Genomic DNA, 20681 nt, shown 5'->3' on the forward strand with positions numbered 1-20681 from the left:
ACGATTTCAATTTATTTTTTATTTTTATTTTTTTAACTGTTAATTATTTCTGTTTAGTAGAAAGAGATGGTCTTTAATGATTTGCATTAAAGACCAAACTGAGGATAGAATACGTTATAATAAATAATACTGTTCATCTGCTCTGGTGTTTCTATATTATTAATTATTATGATTTTATTAAGCTACATAAGGAGAGTTAACCAACTAAGCCATATTTAAGTAACATTTCCATCCATCGAACGTGTAACTACGTGTTAGCTGCAATATTTGTATACTGATCTTCAATATATATATATATATATATAGAGAGAGAGAGAGAGAGAGGGAGAGAGGATCTTACATCTATATCTATATATATATATATATATCTATATATATATATATATATATATATATAAGATATATAAATGCGTGAAGTTGATATTTTTTAAGAGATTACTGAACAGAAAACATCTGACTACAAAATCATTTCAATAAGGCCAATCGATAAACTGATGTAATGTCTCACAAGAAAAAAATAACGATGTAAGCTAGAAATAAATTTCTATAAATTCAAATAAAAGATATGATACCATACAACGATTCCTTTTCATTTTAAGTACAATTTAAATAGCTACAATAATATTATCAATATTGCAATAAAATTGCGTAATTAAATTTTAACTGCATATTAGTGTGTTAATGTAAATATTTTACATACTTTTATTCGAACAAATACCCGCGTTATAACAAATTTAATAATATTTTAAAAATAAAATACAACAACTGAATCACCTTTTCTCCTTTACTGTCTTTGTAGACCTGCCATTGTCCCAACGTCTCTCGCCAGTATTCAAGTAAAAAAGATTCAGCATATTCTTGACCTTGGCCATTGCCAAATCTACCTTGCGTTTCAGTCCATGTGATCAGGTGATCTCTACCCAAATCAACTTCAAGATACTCTCGTACTTCACTGCTAATCTGCGCTTTAGGACACCAAGCACCTCCACTCAGTTCCTGACGTATCCTGAAATAAAAAAAAATATATTCATATATATTATCCACAATGAAGTAAGTGAAATGTCACACATTGAACATGTTTTTACTTATCAGTTTTCATAAGGAGAAGTTGTAATAAATTTAAAGGTAAATAAATAATTCGGTACAAAAGCTTTTGATAACTTTTCCTTTCAGTAAATAACGGACATAACGGATATCATTTGAAATGAAAATAATCAATAAAATACATCTATAATCTATAATAAAAACACAGTACTTAAACGATAAAAATATGTTAATAAAAATGCTATTTTAACAAATACAATATAATCAAAATTAAACAAATATTACGTATTTAAATCAACTTAAAATTAATACATCAGGCTAAAATTGAATATAGTTAATAATTTGGAGGATCAACTTTATTGAGATTTCGAAGTATCTACGATGGTATCATCTATCGGTAATCATATCTATTAAAATGGGATGAATATTGTATAAATATTTCATAACATGAAGTCAACGAATAAGGTATTAAGGAAGCAGAACCGTAATCAATATAGAATAAGATAATCCGTGAGCCAATCATCAATCGAGTTAAGATAAATACACCTCCCGAATCTCATTTTTCCTCATTCTGACAATCCTCATTTTTCCTTAATTTTTATTTCTAAATGATGAACTGCCATAACTCAATTTAATTTTTCAAATATTTATAACATTTAAACAAAAAATTAAATAAATGATACGTTATAAGTTGTTATAGTTTACCGGCTCCCTGTAGACCACAGTAAATAACATTATCTATTAAAATTGGACTGTTACCAAATAAAATTTGTTAAAATGCAATTCTTACTAAATGAAGTATAGATAAATAAGTTACCTAATAAAATTTTGAAAGTTTAGTATTATTTATACTGTTATAAATCGACATCAGTTGATTCCAGCCTGCAGATAAACGCCTAATATATGTGTAATCATCAAATTTGCTTATCCATCCGTTTTTCTGTATATATTTTTGAAAACAGTTCATTATACTAACATAAAAGTTGATTAAATATAATAAAAAAATTAGCAGATCTTATAAAATAACTCTATCTTTAAAACTTAATCATTGTACGACAATTAGAAATGTACCAATCGAGCAACTTTCTGTAAGATGTCCGTTAATTAAATTTATTAGTTAAAATAGGTTGAGTTCTTGTCGATAAAAGTTTGAAATTTAAAAAAGTGGTAATACGAAGATACTAGTGTGGAAGAATTTATTAAGTATTTAAAACATAAGGAAACAACATAACACTGTACCATTATAGAATAAGTTAACATTAACCTTGCAGTCAGCAATTAAATTAACTCTGAAAATACTATTTGTCATTGTCTTGGCCAGTTTTATAACCTGTTTTTACAACCGTTCTACCTAAAGAACTCAATATTAATTCTCTTGGACCATTTTTTTAAATAAAATTGTTATTCCTTTGAGTTTCTTTGTATTAATTTTATTTCCTCTTCTTATCCCAGAGAATCAAACATTTCCGTTAACTACATTCTTTGCTCTGGAATAACACGGACTTTCTCAACCACCAAGGGCCTTCGGAGTCGTAAAGGATCTCATCTACTAAGTAAGTCTTGAAAAGTATCGAATACAACAATATCGTTGCCTAAATGTTCAACAAAAATTAAATCGACCTTTCCTTTCTCTCCTTACTCTAATTACTAGAGTTTAATTTACAAATATTCGGTATATATAATTTTTCTTTATTCTACAGAAATTAAAGATAATTACTTAAAGTAAATTTTTTTTTAAATTTGTACACGGTTAAAAATAATATTATAAATGTTTTAAAGTTTTAAGGAGATGAAAACTAAAGAATAAATACGTTTCCGACGAATAATACAATTAAAAATAAGAGAAGCATTATTTCAGTGTTTATTTTTACAATTGTTTACCATTAAATAAACAGCCAGCGGCAAAATTTTCAACAGTGTATATTCTTAATCAATTTTTAAAACATCTTTACCGAAAGCTTCTTCGTTCTTCCTTACGTCTTAATTAAAAACAAAAAAAAAAAGACAAGCATCGCTAGAGATTGTCTCAATTTATTTTTAAACAACTACAAATGCAAACTTTTTAACGATGCGCTTGACTTGCTGTAACAAGAAAGAAAATGAACTGAGGGCAATGATGCCATAGGGTGACACAATTCTGTTGAGCCGTCATTAAGACCTGCCCTATTGTATTCCCTTGTCCCTTAATGAAATAACCGGCTTCCTTCCACCCTGCAGAAATATGCCTTAAATGTAACGTCTTCGAATCTCTACTACAATCGTAAAAACCCCCTGTCTAAAGAAATCCCTTTGTTTCAAATAAATATAAGTGCATTTTATTTTCATTTAAATTAAAAACAAACAAAAGGAATATCTTATTCTATTATATTTGAAGTAATAAATAATATTTAACATTTAAAATATTTAATAATATAGATTATTTATGAATAATTTACGGAAACATCATTATTACGAAAACGGTACCGTTTAACCGATCGTAGTAATAAACAAAGCAATAAATTAATAAAAGAAAAACAGGCCAAAAAATAAAAAATGAATGTTATTAGAAAGAAAATAAAAAGAAGGGTTAATGAATAGTTTTTAAAAATCCATTTATTCTTTATAAGAATATTCCTAGAAAATTAGAACTCATAATGTATTTCTAAGAAATAAAATAATAAAAATCTTTATCATTACTTATCACTGGTTTTGTATGGTCTACAAAACCACGGAAAAATTTTAACATTTCAACCATATTCGGTAAAATTAAACACTATTGGCTTCAATACCGAGTTACTTGTTTCGGTACTAAATTAAAGGAAAATGACGTTATTAATCTACAACATTTACCCAAAACTGGAAGAAAGGATTATGCTACTATAAGAGCATAAACTATAAACTATAGTTTATAAGAGCTATAAACTATAGCTACTATAAGAAAGGATTAAACTATAAGAAAGGATTATAAAGGATTAATGCATAAAACTTTTATCAGTTAAGTAGCTATTGTAAAAAGGAAATTCCGTGTATGCTGCATGGATAAAAAAAATTTAAGTAGCGTATTACAACAAAAATTAAAACAAAAAATTGAATCGTTCGCGTAATGTATGAATTAAACTGTCCATTACTAGTGAATTCGTACAACTGGATGAAAGTTTGAAAAAATATATATACGTACAGTAATGTCTACGTACTAATTCAAGTCGCAATCGCTGGCTGCATTTTTATGTGTTATTTTTTTAAATTTAATTCTTTTTGGAACATGAGGGTCAAAGAGTCATTCTACAATAGGGTTTGAAGCGAACTGTATCTATTGTATTCGCTAATATTTTAGTTATCATTTAATTAAGATGAGTATGAATTTTATTCAGAATAAGGTAACTAACTAATTTGAAATTACAAAGAGTTCTTTAAAACAAAGTCCGGGTCTATGTCATTCTGGCAGCCAGAAGGAAGGGAGCGAAAAGAATTGCCGGTAAAAGAAATACTAATTACACTCAGAAGAGTAAATTACGTGCTATTGGTTTACTGACGAGCTGATGAAAAAAATATAGTGCAAAGATTTAAGTATATATTACTCCATTTAATATAATATTATACTAAAATACATATTGACGATGAAGTCTAGAAATCATCGTAGGTAGTTTTTATTAAAGATACAATGATAAAAAACAATAATTAAGAACCACGGAATGGTTTTAGCATATTAATGCTTCTCCTTTTAATATAAACCTAATTAAAAAACAGAATAATTTATTTTCTTAAACGATCAATAGTGAATTTTAATCAACATTTATTTATATTAGTGCTATTAAAAAATGTGATGTGTACACCACATGACTTCCATGTACGCCTATTAAATTACATATAAACATATTTTTAATTACATAAAATTTTATTTCATATTTTTTTTTTCATTGTTATTATTGAATAATTATTTATTGTAAATTTTTTTTTTACAATCCGAGGTTAATAATTAATAAATTAATATTTAAATAAAAAAAAAACGAGCTGAAGTCGGATTCGAACCGATGTGCCTTCCCCTTGTAAGATACAAATATTTTATTAATTAAAATTTTATTTGGCTATAATTGATGAATGCTGAAACCGATGAAAAAAATACCACTTATGATATATCGTTGAAAAGCTTTCAGTCATGCCTTATTACTGCAGTTAAGAAAAAGTCCAAAATCCAATTTCTTTTTTTTTTTAATTTTAGGGTTTTTTGAACACTTTTGGTCCAGTCGACTGCAATCAAAAGAGGAGGTACAGAATTTGATGTTACAACAGTACTAAATCTAAAATTTCAGCATCCTACAGCTAATCGTTTTTAGTTATACGAGATACATACGTACCTACCGTACCGACGTCACGCCGAAACTAGTCAAAATGAATTCTGAGTTGGTCAAAATGGATATTTCCATTGAAATACGAAAACCAACATTTTTTCGCGATCATAATACTTCCTTTATTACGTACAAGGAAGTAAAAATGATTAAATAAGTGAAAGAAAAGTAGGTTACATCAAACAACAGTTATATAGATAATATAAAACTATTTAGTTTTTAGGGTAGAAATTTATCCGCTATTGTAATTCTTCGAAAAAAATATCCTGACGATGATAACTACCATAGAAAGCGGCAATTTCGGTATTTCCAAGAAAGCAACTGTGTTAATATATTAATTTTTACTAAATTCATATTTTGATGTACGTATAAATAATAGTGTTTTTCTGTGAGTACGTGTTACTGGGCGCGCGTAGACCTAAAGATCAAAAGACCAATCGATATCGCTTTACACAGGATAATTTTGAAATTATTTGTGTCATAATCTCCTGTCACTCACATAATTTTGTTATCATCGGGAGTAATATCTTCGAATTATAACTAATCCTTTTTAATCCTTAGTTGCTAAACAAACACAACAGTAAACTCACAATCGTGCGATGCGAATATACGGTTACAATACAACATCATTTAATTAGCCAAATGTCACTTAGTATTGACGGGAAACTCAATATTGCTAGATACATCTGACGTTTATTTTGTTTGTTGCTTTCGTAAATTTAATTATCTGTCCGGTTTTGTTGTTCAGTATATTGAATTTAATTGACAATTTGATGTTGTTATGTGAATTTAATTGAATCGACAGCCAATCATACGTGAGAATGTTAGTTTGAATATGAATATTATTATAATTATAACGGGTGTAGCTCTGAAATAATGTTCATTTTATTATAAATTAAATTATTAATCTAATTAATTAATAAACTTATAATTAGAATAGAGATTCTGTTTCGTTCATTGACTTATTATTGGCAGAAAAGTTCGGTGTAATAGTAACAATAAATCATACATAAATGATCATATGCAAAATATATTTCAAATTATTCTGGATTATATGATTATTAACTAGTGCAATTATAATAAAATTTAATTACAGAAAACAATGAAATAATTTTAATATTAAATTTGATTTTCATTATCTAAGTTAAAATAATAATTTCATTCAATAAAGAATTTGTTTTAATTTATAATACCAAAATCGAAGAAAATATTTGTTTTAAAACTTACGCAATGAAAATTCATATGTTGATTTTTCAAATCTATTACAGTTTTATATATATATATATATATATATATATATATATATATATATATATGTATATTCACTGTATTACTGAAAACAATTATTTAAGAGAATGAAAATAAAATCTGATATATAACAAGAGTTATTACTGGATACCAATACAAATAGTACTTAAAAATATTCAGGAAAAAAATGAAAAATGAAAATTATAAAAAAAAAAGGTATAAATCCCACGAAAAAGTTGTAATATTTTCCTGGTATTGGATATTTATTGTTAGATATTTATTGTTGGATATTTATTGCTATTAAAAACGTTTAAACAAATTAAAAGCAATTCCTATTTTTTTTTTCTCTTACCCTACGAACAAAATCACCTTCCAAGAATTTTTTTTTTCTTCTAAGTTTACAATGTGAATAGGAGAAAGTAAAAAAAATTCTACTAAAAAATTTATTACCAATAAGATTTATTTTTTTTGTGGTGGGGATGAACTATGATGAAATATTATTGTAATTTTATTATTTAAACTTTTATTAATATTAAAAGTTTAAACGAAAAAATGTTTTAAAACATTTCAAAAATCGAAAACTTTTATCGGCTTCCCCAGCCACACAATATTGCCCTCAAACTTTGTTTCTTGGATCACTTGGGCTACTACTATACCTAGAAAGAGAAAAAAATTCGGTTGAAAACGTGCAGTAAATAAAAACATACATTTTAGGAAAGAGAAAATTTTGAGACAATCTAATTTTATATAAATGGTTAATGGGTAAGATAACCATGCATGCGTTTGTACATAAATTAATGGTAAATGTAAAATGGGGTTATGCTTGAAAAATCTTGAAAATCTAGAAAATTGATCCTCAAAAAACTATCTACATTCCCTGGAGATAATACTGACCCAAATTTTTCCAACAAATTTCCGCATATACAGAGTCTCTAGAAAATTTCTTCAAAATCGTTTAATCCAGTCAAAAAGTATAAAGCTTCAAACACGCCACACATGTACGTACGTAAAACATTACCTCCCACTTTTTTCTTTTTTTTTGGATCTTTGGGTCATGAAATGTCGAGAAACGCAAAAAATCTATACCCAAATTTTTACTCATTCCTCCTTGGGGCATAGCTCTAGAGCTATGGCGCCAGAAAAGTAAAAATAATTCTAAGTAATTAAAAATGGATTTAGAGATATAAGAAGATTCCAGAAATATTTTTATGGATGTGAAATTTTCTAACTACTCTCGCGTAGCAGTAAATGTAACAAAATGAAGTAGATCAGATCAATAATGTTGAAAATAATTTTGTTTAACTTAATTCCCCAATTTTAAGGGTTATTACTGTACAACATCCTATATTTTAAAAATTCCTGCGAATAATTTCTTCCCTTGAGAAATGCCCCGTAAAGATATTATAATAAATCTAGGATATTTCTTTGTTTTGCTGAGCATATTGATTGTACAGTTTTCCGGTTTTACCAGTCCAGTATGCAACGTGTCTAACATATTGCATAAATACCGAGAATTCATTTAGTTACACATATTTCTAGCAGGAACCTGGATGACCTTCAGTGAAAATACATTACTAGAAGACGGGATAATAGGTAAAATATATTATGCCGACAAAAGAGAAGGTTATATTTAAAAAAAAACCTTTATCTCTTCAGTAAATAACAGATAGTGTTTTTTTTATATTTTTTTTACATAGAGAGACTGTAAAAACAAAACCTATACAATGAAATGATTCTTAGCTTCCCATACGCACTAATATGTGACCCACTGACACAGTCTCCTGAAATATACTCAAGAAGTATACAAAACATTACTAATAAATGATTTTTTGAAAAACAGCCTTCTTCCAGATACTAAAATTTAATTTTCTTAATTTATCTTTTTTTTTCTTTTTTGATTTATTTTCTTGCAGATACTAAACCTAATCTAGAACGGGAAAATTATCATCCGTTCTCAGAATTTTGCATCATCGAGAACTATAAAGATGAACTGTAATCCGCCCAGCCAAATTCAGAGAAAATTCACTATTTAAACAGAAACAAAAAACTTTTTAAATATTTTACTTCTACAATCAAGACGGTTTAAATAAAATATTTAAATATAGTAAGGGATTTTATATTGCATTCTAACTGGCTCAGAGGTGGACAGACTTAATATTTACATCAGCATCTGGGACAATTACCAACCGAACCAAGAATTCTACCCCATTTTTCTAAATATTCCTCAGTGGTATATCTGTATTGAAAATACGAAAAACAACACAAAAATTAAGACAATCATTAACAAGTTTAACAGCGACATTATGAGTATCAGAATCCTACCTCAAAAAGACACAATCCAATATCCTCCTACACAGAATTGCGGACATACCGTTAATTCCAGTATAAAAGTCGTTTTGGAAACTTAAAACCTGACACGCCTTGTACAACATATACATGTTGCGGAAGAATTATATCAAGGAACCCTCCTTTTAACGATTTCACATAACTTGATCTGAGCAATTTAAGCACCTTTACAATTTATCTGTTCAAACTTAACCGTGCAGTGAATTAAAATACATGTCAAAAAGTCTCAAATAACAACTGCAGTCCTTAATAGAAACCAAATGCTTGCAAACCTTGCGTATTCTTCTGGAATTTACATAAGTAAGAGCCTTAGACATTTTAGTAGCTTGCAAACAAAGGCGTTACAATCCGCATAGAGTGAAGTATATCGACAGAATTTAGCCCTATCACCAAATCTACAACTCTTAAAAGATCAAACTACCTACCCTCAGCGACAAACGTGTTAAACCAGAGAAGACCCAACTTATATACACCGTGATATATTTCGTCATCGCGTCTAGTTTTGAACAAAAACCTGCACTCAGACTTGAACGATCGCTTCATCCAAATCGGTGTTTTGTTTCCGTATGAGATCTCCGTTAGAAGTAGATCGGAAGAAATACGAAGTAAATACATTATGGAATAGTCGGTGGAGTGTAGGTTGACTTTTAGGTGACCGAACAAAGTATTTAAAATAGTAAATAAATAATAACAATAACCTATAAATTTTATATTACAAATTATAATCGATACTATAAAAAATATTTAAAAACTTGAAACAGAAAAAAATTTATATAACGGTAATTAAATTGCTTTTAACGAACTGTAAAGAGTAGTTACGATATAAAGTTAAGTACAAATACATTTTTACGGTATAATACCGGAAAATCAATGTTACATTAAAAGAAAATAAAAGTGGAGTGAAATATGAGACGAGCTTTTTTTATTTTAGTGAAAGAGTAAAAGAAATAAAAAGAAACGCTGCTGATACATATGAGAAGGAAGAAAGAGAGGGAAAACTAGAAAAGTACGAGAAAGGCGGGTGAAAGAAAGAGAGAAAGAATACTATTATACTGATCTGCTGATTGATTACATTATAAATAAAGTAAGAGATGGCAGAGTTAGCATCCGGCCAATGAATAGTTTATTCTGTAATGGATTGCATACTCAACGGTGTACTGCAATAAGAAATAGAACGTAGCCTCTAACTTCCCTCAATTTACCGTAGAAGCACTAAACTCTGTAGCTTGTTGTTAATTTAATTGCCTCATTCCACTTCAATATAACCGTTTCATATACTATATATATATATATATATATATATATATACGCGCGCGCGCGCACACACACACCCACAAACACACATAAACACAAAGTATCTGTATTACACGTATAAAATAAAATAAAATTATCGATATTCGCTTAAAAAATGTAAAATGAACACCACTTTATTACTTCATGATGTAAGCGATCATGTCTGTTGAAAAATTAAATTACTTATTTTAATAAAAAACATTACTTTATATTAATTTCATCGCTGCTCTTTTCCTGCGAACAAAGTTTGTGTGTTTTTTTAGTTAATTATAAACATCTGTTTAGTTTATAGTTCATGTAGCTTATAAAAACTTCCATGTCTGACCGAGATTTGAACCCGGAAAGATCAGGATAAAAGGCTGAAACACTACCGTTCCACCGTGAATGATCGGTAAACTTCACGTTTTACAATTACTGAAAACAACTGTTGAGCATTTTTGCACTATTGTATTAACAGTTTTAGAAATATAGTACCTAGGGCTACAGTTTGATCGTCGTCTGACGTAGAGGGGCCATCTTGTAGAAAAGAAGAAAGAGTTTAACATCAAGTGTAGGAGACTAAACTGTTTGCCGGGCAGAAACTCACGCTTATCGTTATCTAATAATCTGGTGATCTTCAGAGTTACACTTAAACCTATCTACGTATGGGATCCGGCTATGAAATACGACGAGTAACAGCAATATGAAGATAATTCAAAGATTTCAATATAAATTGGCGAGGACCATGACAAAGGGGCGCCCTGGTTTATTAGCAGTAGAGAAGTTCACGACTATACAGAATTACCTCCTGTTTACGAACAGATACAAAAAATTAGCTCGCGGTACAAATAGAGGTTAGACGACCGTGTAAATCTTCTGGTAGTTAGTTTATTGGAGAACAGCGATGACATCAGGCGAGTAAAACGTTTTAATGTGCTGGACCTGGGAGATGTAACCAGGTGAGTGAAATGAAGAAGAAACACAGGAAACTTTTTCTCTGTGTAGTGAACGTCACTTTGGTAGTCTACGAATTATAGCTATTTCTATTTACCGACGAATATTGTTGTTTTTATTTTTTATTTTTTGAATACATAATTGGTTTATCCCCCCTCCCTGGAGCTGAATTAACAGTTAAGCAATTACTTAGCTCTAGGGGGTGTCATCCCGTCAAACTACCTCGTCGGGAACTAAAGGTCCCCCCAGGTAGCCGGACTCGTTCTTTTAATTATACGCCATGTCTCTAATGAGGAGACCCCAACCCAAAGGATTCCCTCCACCGGGACTCCGGTCTTGACGCCACGTCTCAAATGGGGATTCCCCACCTGGACTACGGTCTTACTCTGGCCCCGCCACCATGTTGAAGACACAAGGAAGTCCACGTCCAATCAACCAGAGTGGACATCTAAGCGGACCATCCCTCCTGGACGGGGCTATCCCAACCTTAGACTCTCCACAAGCACAGTTGTTTTTATATACTGGTATTGACAACGTTCTTTTTATTTTTATTTTTGTTTTTTTTACCTGTGATTATTTCGAGTGCTATGTTAAGTATTAAAGTTTATTTGGGCTACTTATACTAGTGCTTTTTCTGTATATGTGGTGTTGAAGCTTTACGTGCCTTAATGAGGGGTTTCGTCGAGGATTTCTCTTCACGTAATTATCATAAATCAAATTTACTTATGATCCTCTATGAGTACTGATTTTAAATGCTAATTGACAGACCAAAATATATATATATTAATAATTAATTAAGAATATATTAATGTATATAATAATTAATCAAGGATCGAGCCGTCAGTAAGTTTTAGATTTCATGTAAATCCTTCTTTGTAACGGTATTTGAGCGTTTTCTCCTTTTAATGCAATTTACCAGAACAGGAAATTTCTGTAAAAAATGAAAAAAAGAATCGTGAAATTCGATTGATTTGTTAAAGTGTCATTCGAACCGACTTTAAGTCGATAGTACTAAACAAACTATAAAAGTTATTTAATTTTTGTATAAAAACTATAAAATGAATAATAAACCTTGAAATGATATTTTTTATTTACTTTTATCTGTCGGTTCAGGATAACTGCAGTCAAGTTCTATACCTCCAACATTTTAATTTTATGCGAAGTACAAATAATACTAACGGTCGGAAAACTTGTTTTTCTTTTTCTTTTTATTATTAACTACAATTAAATTTCAATTATTTTATTTATTTTTTAATAGAAAATAATTTTCAAAAGTAAATAAATTCAAATGCAAACGATAGAATAAAAGAGAATTGTATTTTTTTTTTACTACATGAAAAGTTGATCGTACATAGAACTATAATATATTTAACATTAAATTCGTGAATAAATAGTAAAACACAGAAGATAATTTCCTATTTACCTTAAAAATGATCACAATAATAAATTTACAATATTAGACGATTCTAAAACATATATTTAAAAGAGTTCTGTTAAAAATGGATAAATTTGTTAATGATGTTAAAGTAAGACTTAAGTTATGTTTAGTACTGTTATTCCCATTTCACTGACAGAATTTGAATATTTAAATTTAACCAAGACTGTATATTTCCCGTAGCAAGTCGTGTTTATACCTTATGTAAATACAAAAGAGTAGTAAGGTACATAAAACAATTTTAATTTAGTTATACGAGTGTACCTAACATATGGTAGTTAAATTCGGAAGAGAGGATTGAAGCTTTAGAATTAATCTTCAAAGAAGTTTAAAAGTAATATTATAATTATTTAAAACAATTGCTATTACTTTAAGAAATAATAATTGTAATCTTTTTTCTAATTGGAAAATATACATATATATAAAAAAAAAAAAAAAAAAAAATACTAAAAGATAACGTCTTATAAAATGGTTTTGAATATGTAAAAATAAATCGATAAGAGATTTTCTTGTAAGTGAAAAGTTAAAAAAAATATTTTCAATTAACGTTTTTATGTAGAAATAAAAATAGTAAAACAACCGATGCAAAATCTTTCTAGGAAAAAAGCAACCGTTTTAATATTTTTTTTTTTTTTTTTTTTTTTTTTTTTAATTTAAAAGGTAATGATTTTACAAACATCTCTGTTGGGCAGAATGTTTGTGACCTAAGACTGAGTGTACTCATATTAGTGGTTCTAAACTATGCTCCGGGGTGTTGCGTACACTTTCCAAGGAGTCCACGAACGCTCCAAAAAAAAGAAGAAATTAAAGAATAAAAGGCAGGCAAAACGTAAAATTAAACTAAAAAAATTAAAAGTTACATCTTGAACGGAAATTTACTAAGTTGAATTTCACGCCTCAACTAGCAGGAGATGCTTGGTAATCTTGGTGCCTCTAGTTCCAGAAATATTGTAGAGTGAGACGGACTGATGAAAAGGCAGAACGGTGCGTCGACCTGTCAGATGCTGCGTTTAAATTAGCTTTCTGGAGTTGATATTGAAGATTTCTTGGAATTACACATTCGAGAATTCTTTAGCTCGTTCCAGACTATTCGAAAGTTAAGAGAATATTTGGAATTCGCATGAAGGTTCAAGTTTTGAAAATATCATGTGTATTGGTAGCAGTTGAGAATAAACTGAAATATTAACTAATATATAAGAAATCTCTTTACTTTACATGCACTACCTCTCCCCTCTCCCCCCTTCCACGTAACACTCACTACTTCTAAACACCACTTTGTAAGACGCGCGTAGTTCGCGGGACAAAAAGAGCTCTGCGAGTCATAAAGTTTAGAAACTGCTGAAATATACTATAAAATACTTGTAACCGCGGAGTCAATATCGTGCATAACTACAAGTTAGTTTAACCTTATTTATATAGTTTTCGTTAGAGTTTTTTTTCTGATTGTTTCCTTATATAAGTTTATTTTAATAATAATTTAGTTATATGTAAATATTCCTCTTTTTTTTATTTGTTGTGGATTAAATAAAAAATTGTTGTTAACTTGTCATAAAAAGGAAAACACAAATACTTTTAAATAAATAGCAAAAATATAAATAAAAATATTAATATAAGTACATATTTAACAATAATCTTTAAGGGAATACTTTATGTCGGTCTCTACAAGATTAGCTGTTGCGTCTGTTTTCGCTTTTATCATTCTGTCAGTCTAAACCGGCGGTCCGTTTAAGAATTCCAGCGTTTCAAGAACGAATATAGTTTTTACTTTGTTACAGTCAACAGTGTTTTATGCGTAATCTTGAAGCGAACACAATTAAGTTTTAGTTCACACTTTCTCCGTCAGGTAGCAGCTACGTTAGGTTGCACGTTCCAACAGAAAGCACAGAGCGTTTACTGGTTCGCAAAAACAAAATTAGAGGTTGTCTTACAAAGAAATTATACACAAGATTATCGTAGAAATTCTTCAAGTGACAAAAGCATACGTTAGTGATATGAACAGTTTTTGGAAACCGGAAGTGTTTTTGAAAGAACACTCATCAGGTAGACCTAAAATAAGAGCCGAAAACATAGAAAGAATTTGCCTATTCAGATTAAAATTATTATTTATTTATTAATTTCATTTTATTTATTTATTAATAATTTTTATTTATTTATTTTTTCCTCCCCGGCCACAAACCTATCTCAGGAATAAGCTTCTTTGTCCAAGTCCCAGTTGTAGCGGCGTTCCATTTCTTTTGCCATTCTTGTAGCAAGAGATTGATTAGACATCTTTCCTGTCCATACCCTCATAGATCCGTTTTGGGTAGTTCGTAACTGTATCGGCGGTACCCCGACCATCACCCCCCCCCCCCCGCATATGCTGCTGATAACATCTACTTGCAGCAGACTTTATTTTCTGATGAAGGAACATTTCATGTTCATATATTAGTAAACTGCAGTAACTGTCGAGTATAGGCCTCAGGAATTCCATATGAATCGATGGAATTTGTGCAATTGTCCGAAAGTGAATGTCTGCCATCTTGTATAATCGAATTTACGGGCCACTTTTTTTCCAGTAACAGACATAGTTCTCGAAAATATTAGAAAACTTCGCGTTTCCGTAGACTGAAAATATGGAAGGACTAATTTTCCTGCAGCATGGAACTCCTCTACATGATGCACAGGTTATGCGGACTGCGCTCAACGACAGATTCCGAGAATATTAAATAGGCAGAGAAGCAGCTATCGCTTGCCACCGCAAAGTTCGGATTGATGGACAGATGAACTGCTTCTTTTAGGGCTACGTAAAACCCAGTACACTAAGAAAATTCAAGCACTCGACCACCTGCTCCAAAGAATCACAGCATCCATGAAAGCTATTCCTGCAGAAATGCTCGACAGACTGTGAAATGAGGTGGATTATCGGTTTGACGTCTATAGGCCTGTAAACGAAGTTCATATTGAATTAAATTGTGGTAGAAAAAAATCTTTACACTTTTTATTTTTATGGCGTAACTGAATTTGAAACCGTGAATTTCTTTTTCGGGCACCCGTATGTTATGTTTACAGTTTTAGTGAGTATAATGTTGTAAAAAAAAAAATTGTTATTAATGAAAAATTTATTAATATTAGTTCATTAGAAAGTTTAGTTTTAGTTTTTTCTAACTTTCCATAATCCATCTCTTTTATTGCTAAATGATTTTGATGAGGTAATTTTTCAATTATTAGTGCTGAATTTTGAAATATTTAGATCTGTAAACAACATTGGTAAACTTGGATGTAGTAGTTAGTAAAAGCCACCGGAAGACAATAAGGTTATAAGGTTATTACAAACGGTATAACAAATATTTTTACCTGCTTTACATGGGTATATTCTTTTATTAATCTTTTTTTACAACCTTTTACTTTTGTTCTAAAAATAAATGCGGGCAGAAGAACTCTTCCCAAACATTTTACCCGTGATCACATGATCTAGAAGTCAGCATATTACACCAACTGACTTCACCAATTAAATTACTACATTGAAAAAACAGGTTAATTATTATCTTCTTTTTTTTAACAAAACATATAATAATGAAATTAAATTGATAATCGATTGAAAAATTAAATTTCAGTAACATCACCGCAGATATCTTTTTAATATAATTATAAAAAGCATTATTCATCAAATTTTATTTTTAATAAACTTTTATTTACTTGTTCTGTTATTAAAAGAAGTAATTTTTGATTCCGTGTGGCTGTAACATAATAAATTGCGGTAATGCAAATATTTAGAGTTATTAATAAACAAAAGTTGTTTGAAAAAAAAAATACAATGAAAAAAAGTAGCTTGCTACATTTATAATAAAAGAAGCAACAGTTTGTAGTAAGCGTTTGTTCACAAAAAGCGTGAGTGTGTTGTAGTATTTGTATACTGTTAAATGTAGTAGATTTAATGCCTAAAATAGAATGAAATAACCCGGATCTTCCTTGAAAACGGGAAAACTGGGTCGTGAAGAAGAAGGTTATTATTTAATAGGATAGTAACGAATGGCGCGTGATAAGGACTGATGATGACATGGAAAAAGGAAGCAAAGAAAAAGATGATGAGGGTGGTACACTGGAAGAAGTGAAGTAGATGGAGGAAACGTTTAAAAAGTGTTTAAATAGCGATGCGGGAATCAGGTCTGTGACAATACTCCCCTAGGCTTCATAAATCCTACGAAGCGCTAGGATCCTACTATACACGACAAGCGCATATTTCACTTGTTATGGCCTCCTGCTCGTGCTGTTCCTCGTTTAAACCGCATATTGTGTATCTATCTTCAACCCGACCGACCCTAGACTTCAACTTCCCATCCTCGATTCTTCCACCACTGCCACCACTTCCTACAAAACATTTTTTACCTGTTCGCTGTATTACTTCAAACATTACACTCGCCGTGTAACTCGTATACTATTTTCCCGTTCGCACCGTAATATTTCCTTATTACTATATCCGACTTTTACCCAAATGAAAAGTAAAAAATTACATATAAAGAAAATTACTATATATTACATTTTTAATAAAATCGGTTCAGACGCTGTAACAAAGATATATTTTAACGAAAAGCAATTATTATTTATATATTAAACGGGTATAAAGTTCATATATTTTGTTTTTTAAAATATTATAAGATAAAAATACATCAAGTATTCCAGACCGTAACCCTTTTTAGCGTTCCAAAGAATAATCTACGGTAAAGAGTACTAGAAAATAATTAAAATAGTTAAAGAACAATTTACATGAAGTAAAAATCTGGAACTAAATATTTGTAGTAGTATTAATTATTTTCGACATAAAAAACGTTATTATATATTTTAAAGAAACTTGTTAATACGAATAAAAAACAAAAAAAAGAAATCATTACTTATGATGAAGCCATAAAAAAAATTAAAATACCTTTTTATATATAATAAAAGAAAAAACATAAACAGTTATTATACCGTAAAAATGTTACTTTACAATGTAATTTACATAATTTAAAATTTTCTTGATATTTTAAATGTATTCTTGATAAAAAAATGTTTTTCAAAAAATAACTTAAAAATGAGTTTTTCGTATTTATTAATTTATTACACTACAAACACAATGAAGATGCTAAATTAAAACGTATTATCGTCATACAAATTTGAAAAGATATATAAAAAAATTTCTAGGTATCTTTTATTAATCGAAATCTGTAAAAGTAATTTTAATATTGTTAGTTATTAAGTTTAATAGTGTGGTAAATTATCGTAATTTACAATCTAAATATTTATCACCTAAGATGTGATACATAATCTATTAATTTATATGGGATTACATGTTGCAGGTCTTGAAGTATTTAACGCAACAAAATTAAACACAAACACACATATTTATATACAATACAAGAGAAAACACACGCGCGTAGGTTTTGTGTATGTGTGTTTTCTCTTTTAATGTATATTATGCGACTGTCCTATATTTTTTAAATTATTAAAACACAAAACAGTGTGCGCACGCGCGCGTGTATGTGTCTGTGTTTAATAATTTATAAGATACAGCACAGTCACCGGTTTCTAGATGATTTTTGGTGATAAAGAATAACTGTGAAAATTTTTCTGCTTAAGAAATGCCGACCGTAATGCTGCATTCAAAAAAAGAAACTTCTTGATGAAATGTGATACGCAAATAGTCTCGTAGGTAGCTTATAAATGTATGTAGCTTATTTCTGAAACTTAAATTCTTAAATTCTGAAACTTAACTTAATTCTTAAACATAATTTTAATGTGTGTTAAAAATATATTGTAAAACGGGAACAACTCTCTTGTACCTTGAAGGATTGCAATTTATGTATAAATTATGTATGATAACACTATCGAAATGTTATAATTAAAATCATCAACTTTCATAAAGAATATCGCAAGTGAACGTATTACTAAGTATATTCTTTAATTTTCAATGAATATATTTTTTCTTTTGTATTTAAAAATAAATTTTGTCGTTTAATTTCCTGAATGTATTCAATAAGAGAATACGATGGTATTGATGCGTTCAGAATTGGATTATCAGTTAATACATCTGCAGTGCTCTTTGTAACGATCTAAGAATACACTTTGAACTCCAGCTGTAAGAGCTTGGATCGATTTATGCAGTATGCAAATCATTATCCAACAGAAAGGAGGATATTACCTTATTTCTTTATATTATACGCACGTTTTATAATAATCCCGTATATGTTCTATCGTACAAATTTACTTTTGGGTTCAATTGGCATCAAAAGAACTACAAATTCCAAACACTATGAAACCAACTCATTAAAACTGACAAAGATAATTTAAATATTTTATTTTTGCGTTTACTAAATGTTAATTAAACAAACCATTCCATTTTTGTCAAAAACTTAGATTGAGACTTCTAAAACTTGCATGTTAAAAGAGAAACCTACCTATTTGCTGTGTAGTCATTATTTAGACATTAATATTTAGATAATATATTAATTATTAATGTTTATTTTAACCAAGAAAATTCCACTTAATTTAACAATATTACACCTAGAAGTATTGCTAAAGAACCTTCAAAATAAAGTTCCTACTGAATCAGTCTAGAAGTTTTTATATTGTCAAAAAAATATAAAAATTCTGTTATAATTTTTGAAATTCATCATTTTGGCTATTCGTACTTATTATAAGGATATATATTTTATAAATTAAGAAAAACAAGCTTACTTATTTTTCTAATAATACAGTTTAACTGAGTTTAAAAATTCCGTAAAAACTTTTTTATCCTATCTTAAAATTGATTTAATTATTCCAATGTTTAAGTTTAGATTAAATAATTCCACTTTTAGAAATATTTACTTGTTGTAATACTTTTATGCTTGCAACTCTTGTAAATGTACAGCTTTATATTATACGCACGTTTTGTATTAATCCATATATGTTCTTTCGTACTAATTTACCTTTGGGTTCAATTGGCGTACCCGATGTTAACAGGTAACATCGGTCATGTTAAATGTACGCACAAATAAAATTAGTGAAAATGTCAATTTCTAAAATCGATAAAATAAGGAAAATAATTTTGCAATCGGTTTTTATTTGTATTATCTTTATTTCGTGTTAAACGATTTGTTTCAGTTATTAATCTGATGGTTAAAATAGAAAAAAATATGTTTATATATATATATATATATATACAGGTGTCCCACACAAAACGCAACCTAACCTTATATTGGTAGGTATTGAAATAATAAAAAGGCATATGTAAATGTAATTTTTATTATTATCATCCATTACCTTACTTTTAGAGTAAATGTTGGAAGTGGCCGCCATCTTCTTGAATACAAGCTTCAATTATTTTACAGCGTTTCTTGCAACTTTTTTCAAAGTTTGTGGCTGGATATTTAATACAGCTTGTTCGATATTGATTTTCAATTGTTCAAGTGTTAGTGGTTTGTTGCTGTAGGCTTTTGCTTTGAGGTAACCTCGTAGAAAAAAATCCTCCGCAATCAAATCTGGAGATCTTGGTGGCCACAAGCCTCGACCGATAACACGATTACCATAGAATTCCTCAACGAAATCAGAAGTTGAACTTGCGTAGTGCGATGTCGCACCGTCATGTTGTAGCCAGCAGTGTCTGTCTTCCTCTTCCAAGAGTGCGACGAACTGAAATAAAATATCCTTATATCGTTCTGCATTAATGGTGTACTCGAAAAAAATAGGACCAATTATTTTCTTCCGCGATATCTCGCACCACACGTCCGACTTCTGCGGCTGTAATTGTTTTTCGTGATAAACGTGGCGATTTTCAGCGCTCCAAATTCTACTGTTTTGGCTGTTTACGTAGCCGTCCAAATGAAACCGTGCTTCATCTGTGAAACATAACGAATCCATAACATTAATTCCCTCACGCAGAAATCGACGGAACCGTTGACAATATTGTAGCCGTTTTTCTTTGTCGGGCTCAAGAAGTCGATGAACCGTTTGAATGCGATAAGGTCGTAATTGTAATCGTTTGGTCGCCCGATGAACAGTTGATTTAGACAAATTAATTTCAGCAGACAAATGTCTGATCGATTTATTTGGCGAGGCGATTA

General features: G+C 29.6%; 1 protein-coding gene across 1 annotated transcript in view; it reads right to left on the reverse strand.

Moving 5' to 3' along the window:
* The window catches only part of LOC142329518 (discoidin domain-containing receptor 2-like), a 405738-nt gene that overhangs the window by 218681 nt on the left and 166376 nt on the right, over window positions 1-20681 (reverse strand). The window contains exon 3 of the mRNA XM_075374192.1: window positions 775-1006. Coding sequence (XP_075230307.1) covers window positions 775-1006 — 232 coding nt within the window. The remainder of the gene's footprint in view (window positions 1-774; window positions 1007-20681) is intronic.

Source organism: Lycorma delicatula, chromosome 8, assembly GCF_047948215.1.
Source record: "Lycorma delicatula isolate Av1 chromosome 8, ASM4794821v1, whole genome shotgun sequence".
Lineage (NCBI taxonomy): Eukaryota > Metazoa > Arthropoda > Insecta > Hemiptera > Fulgoridae > Lycorma > Lycorma delicatula.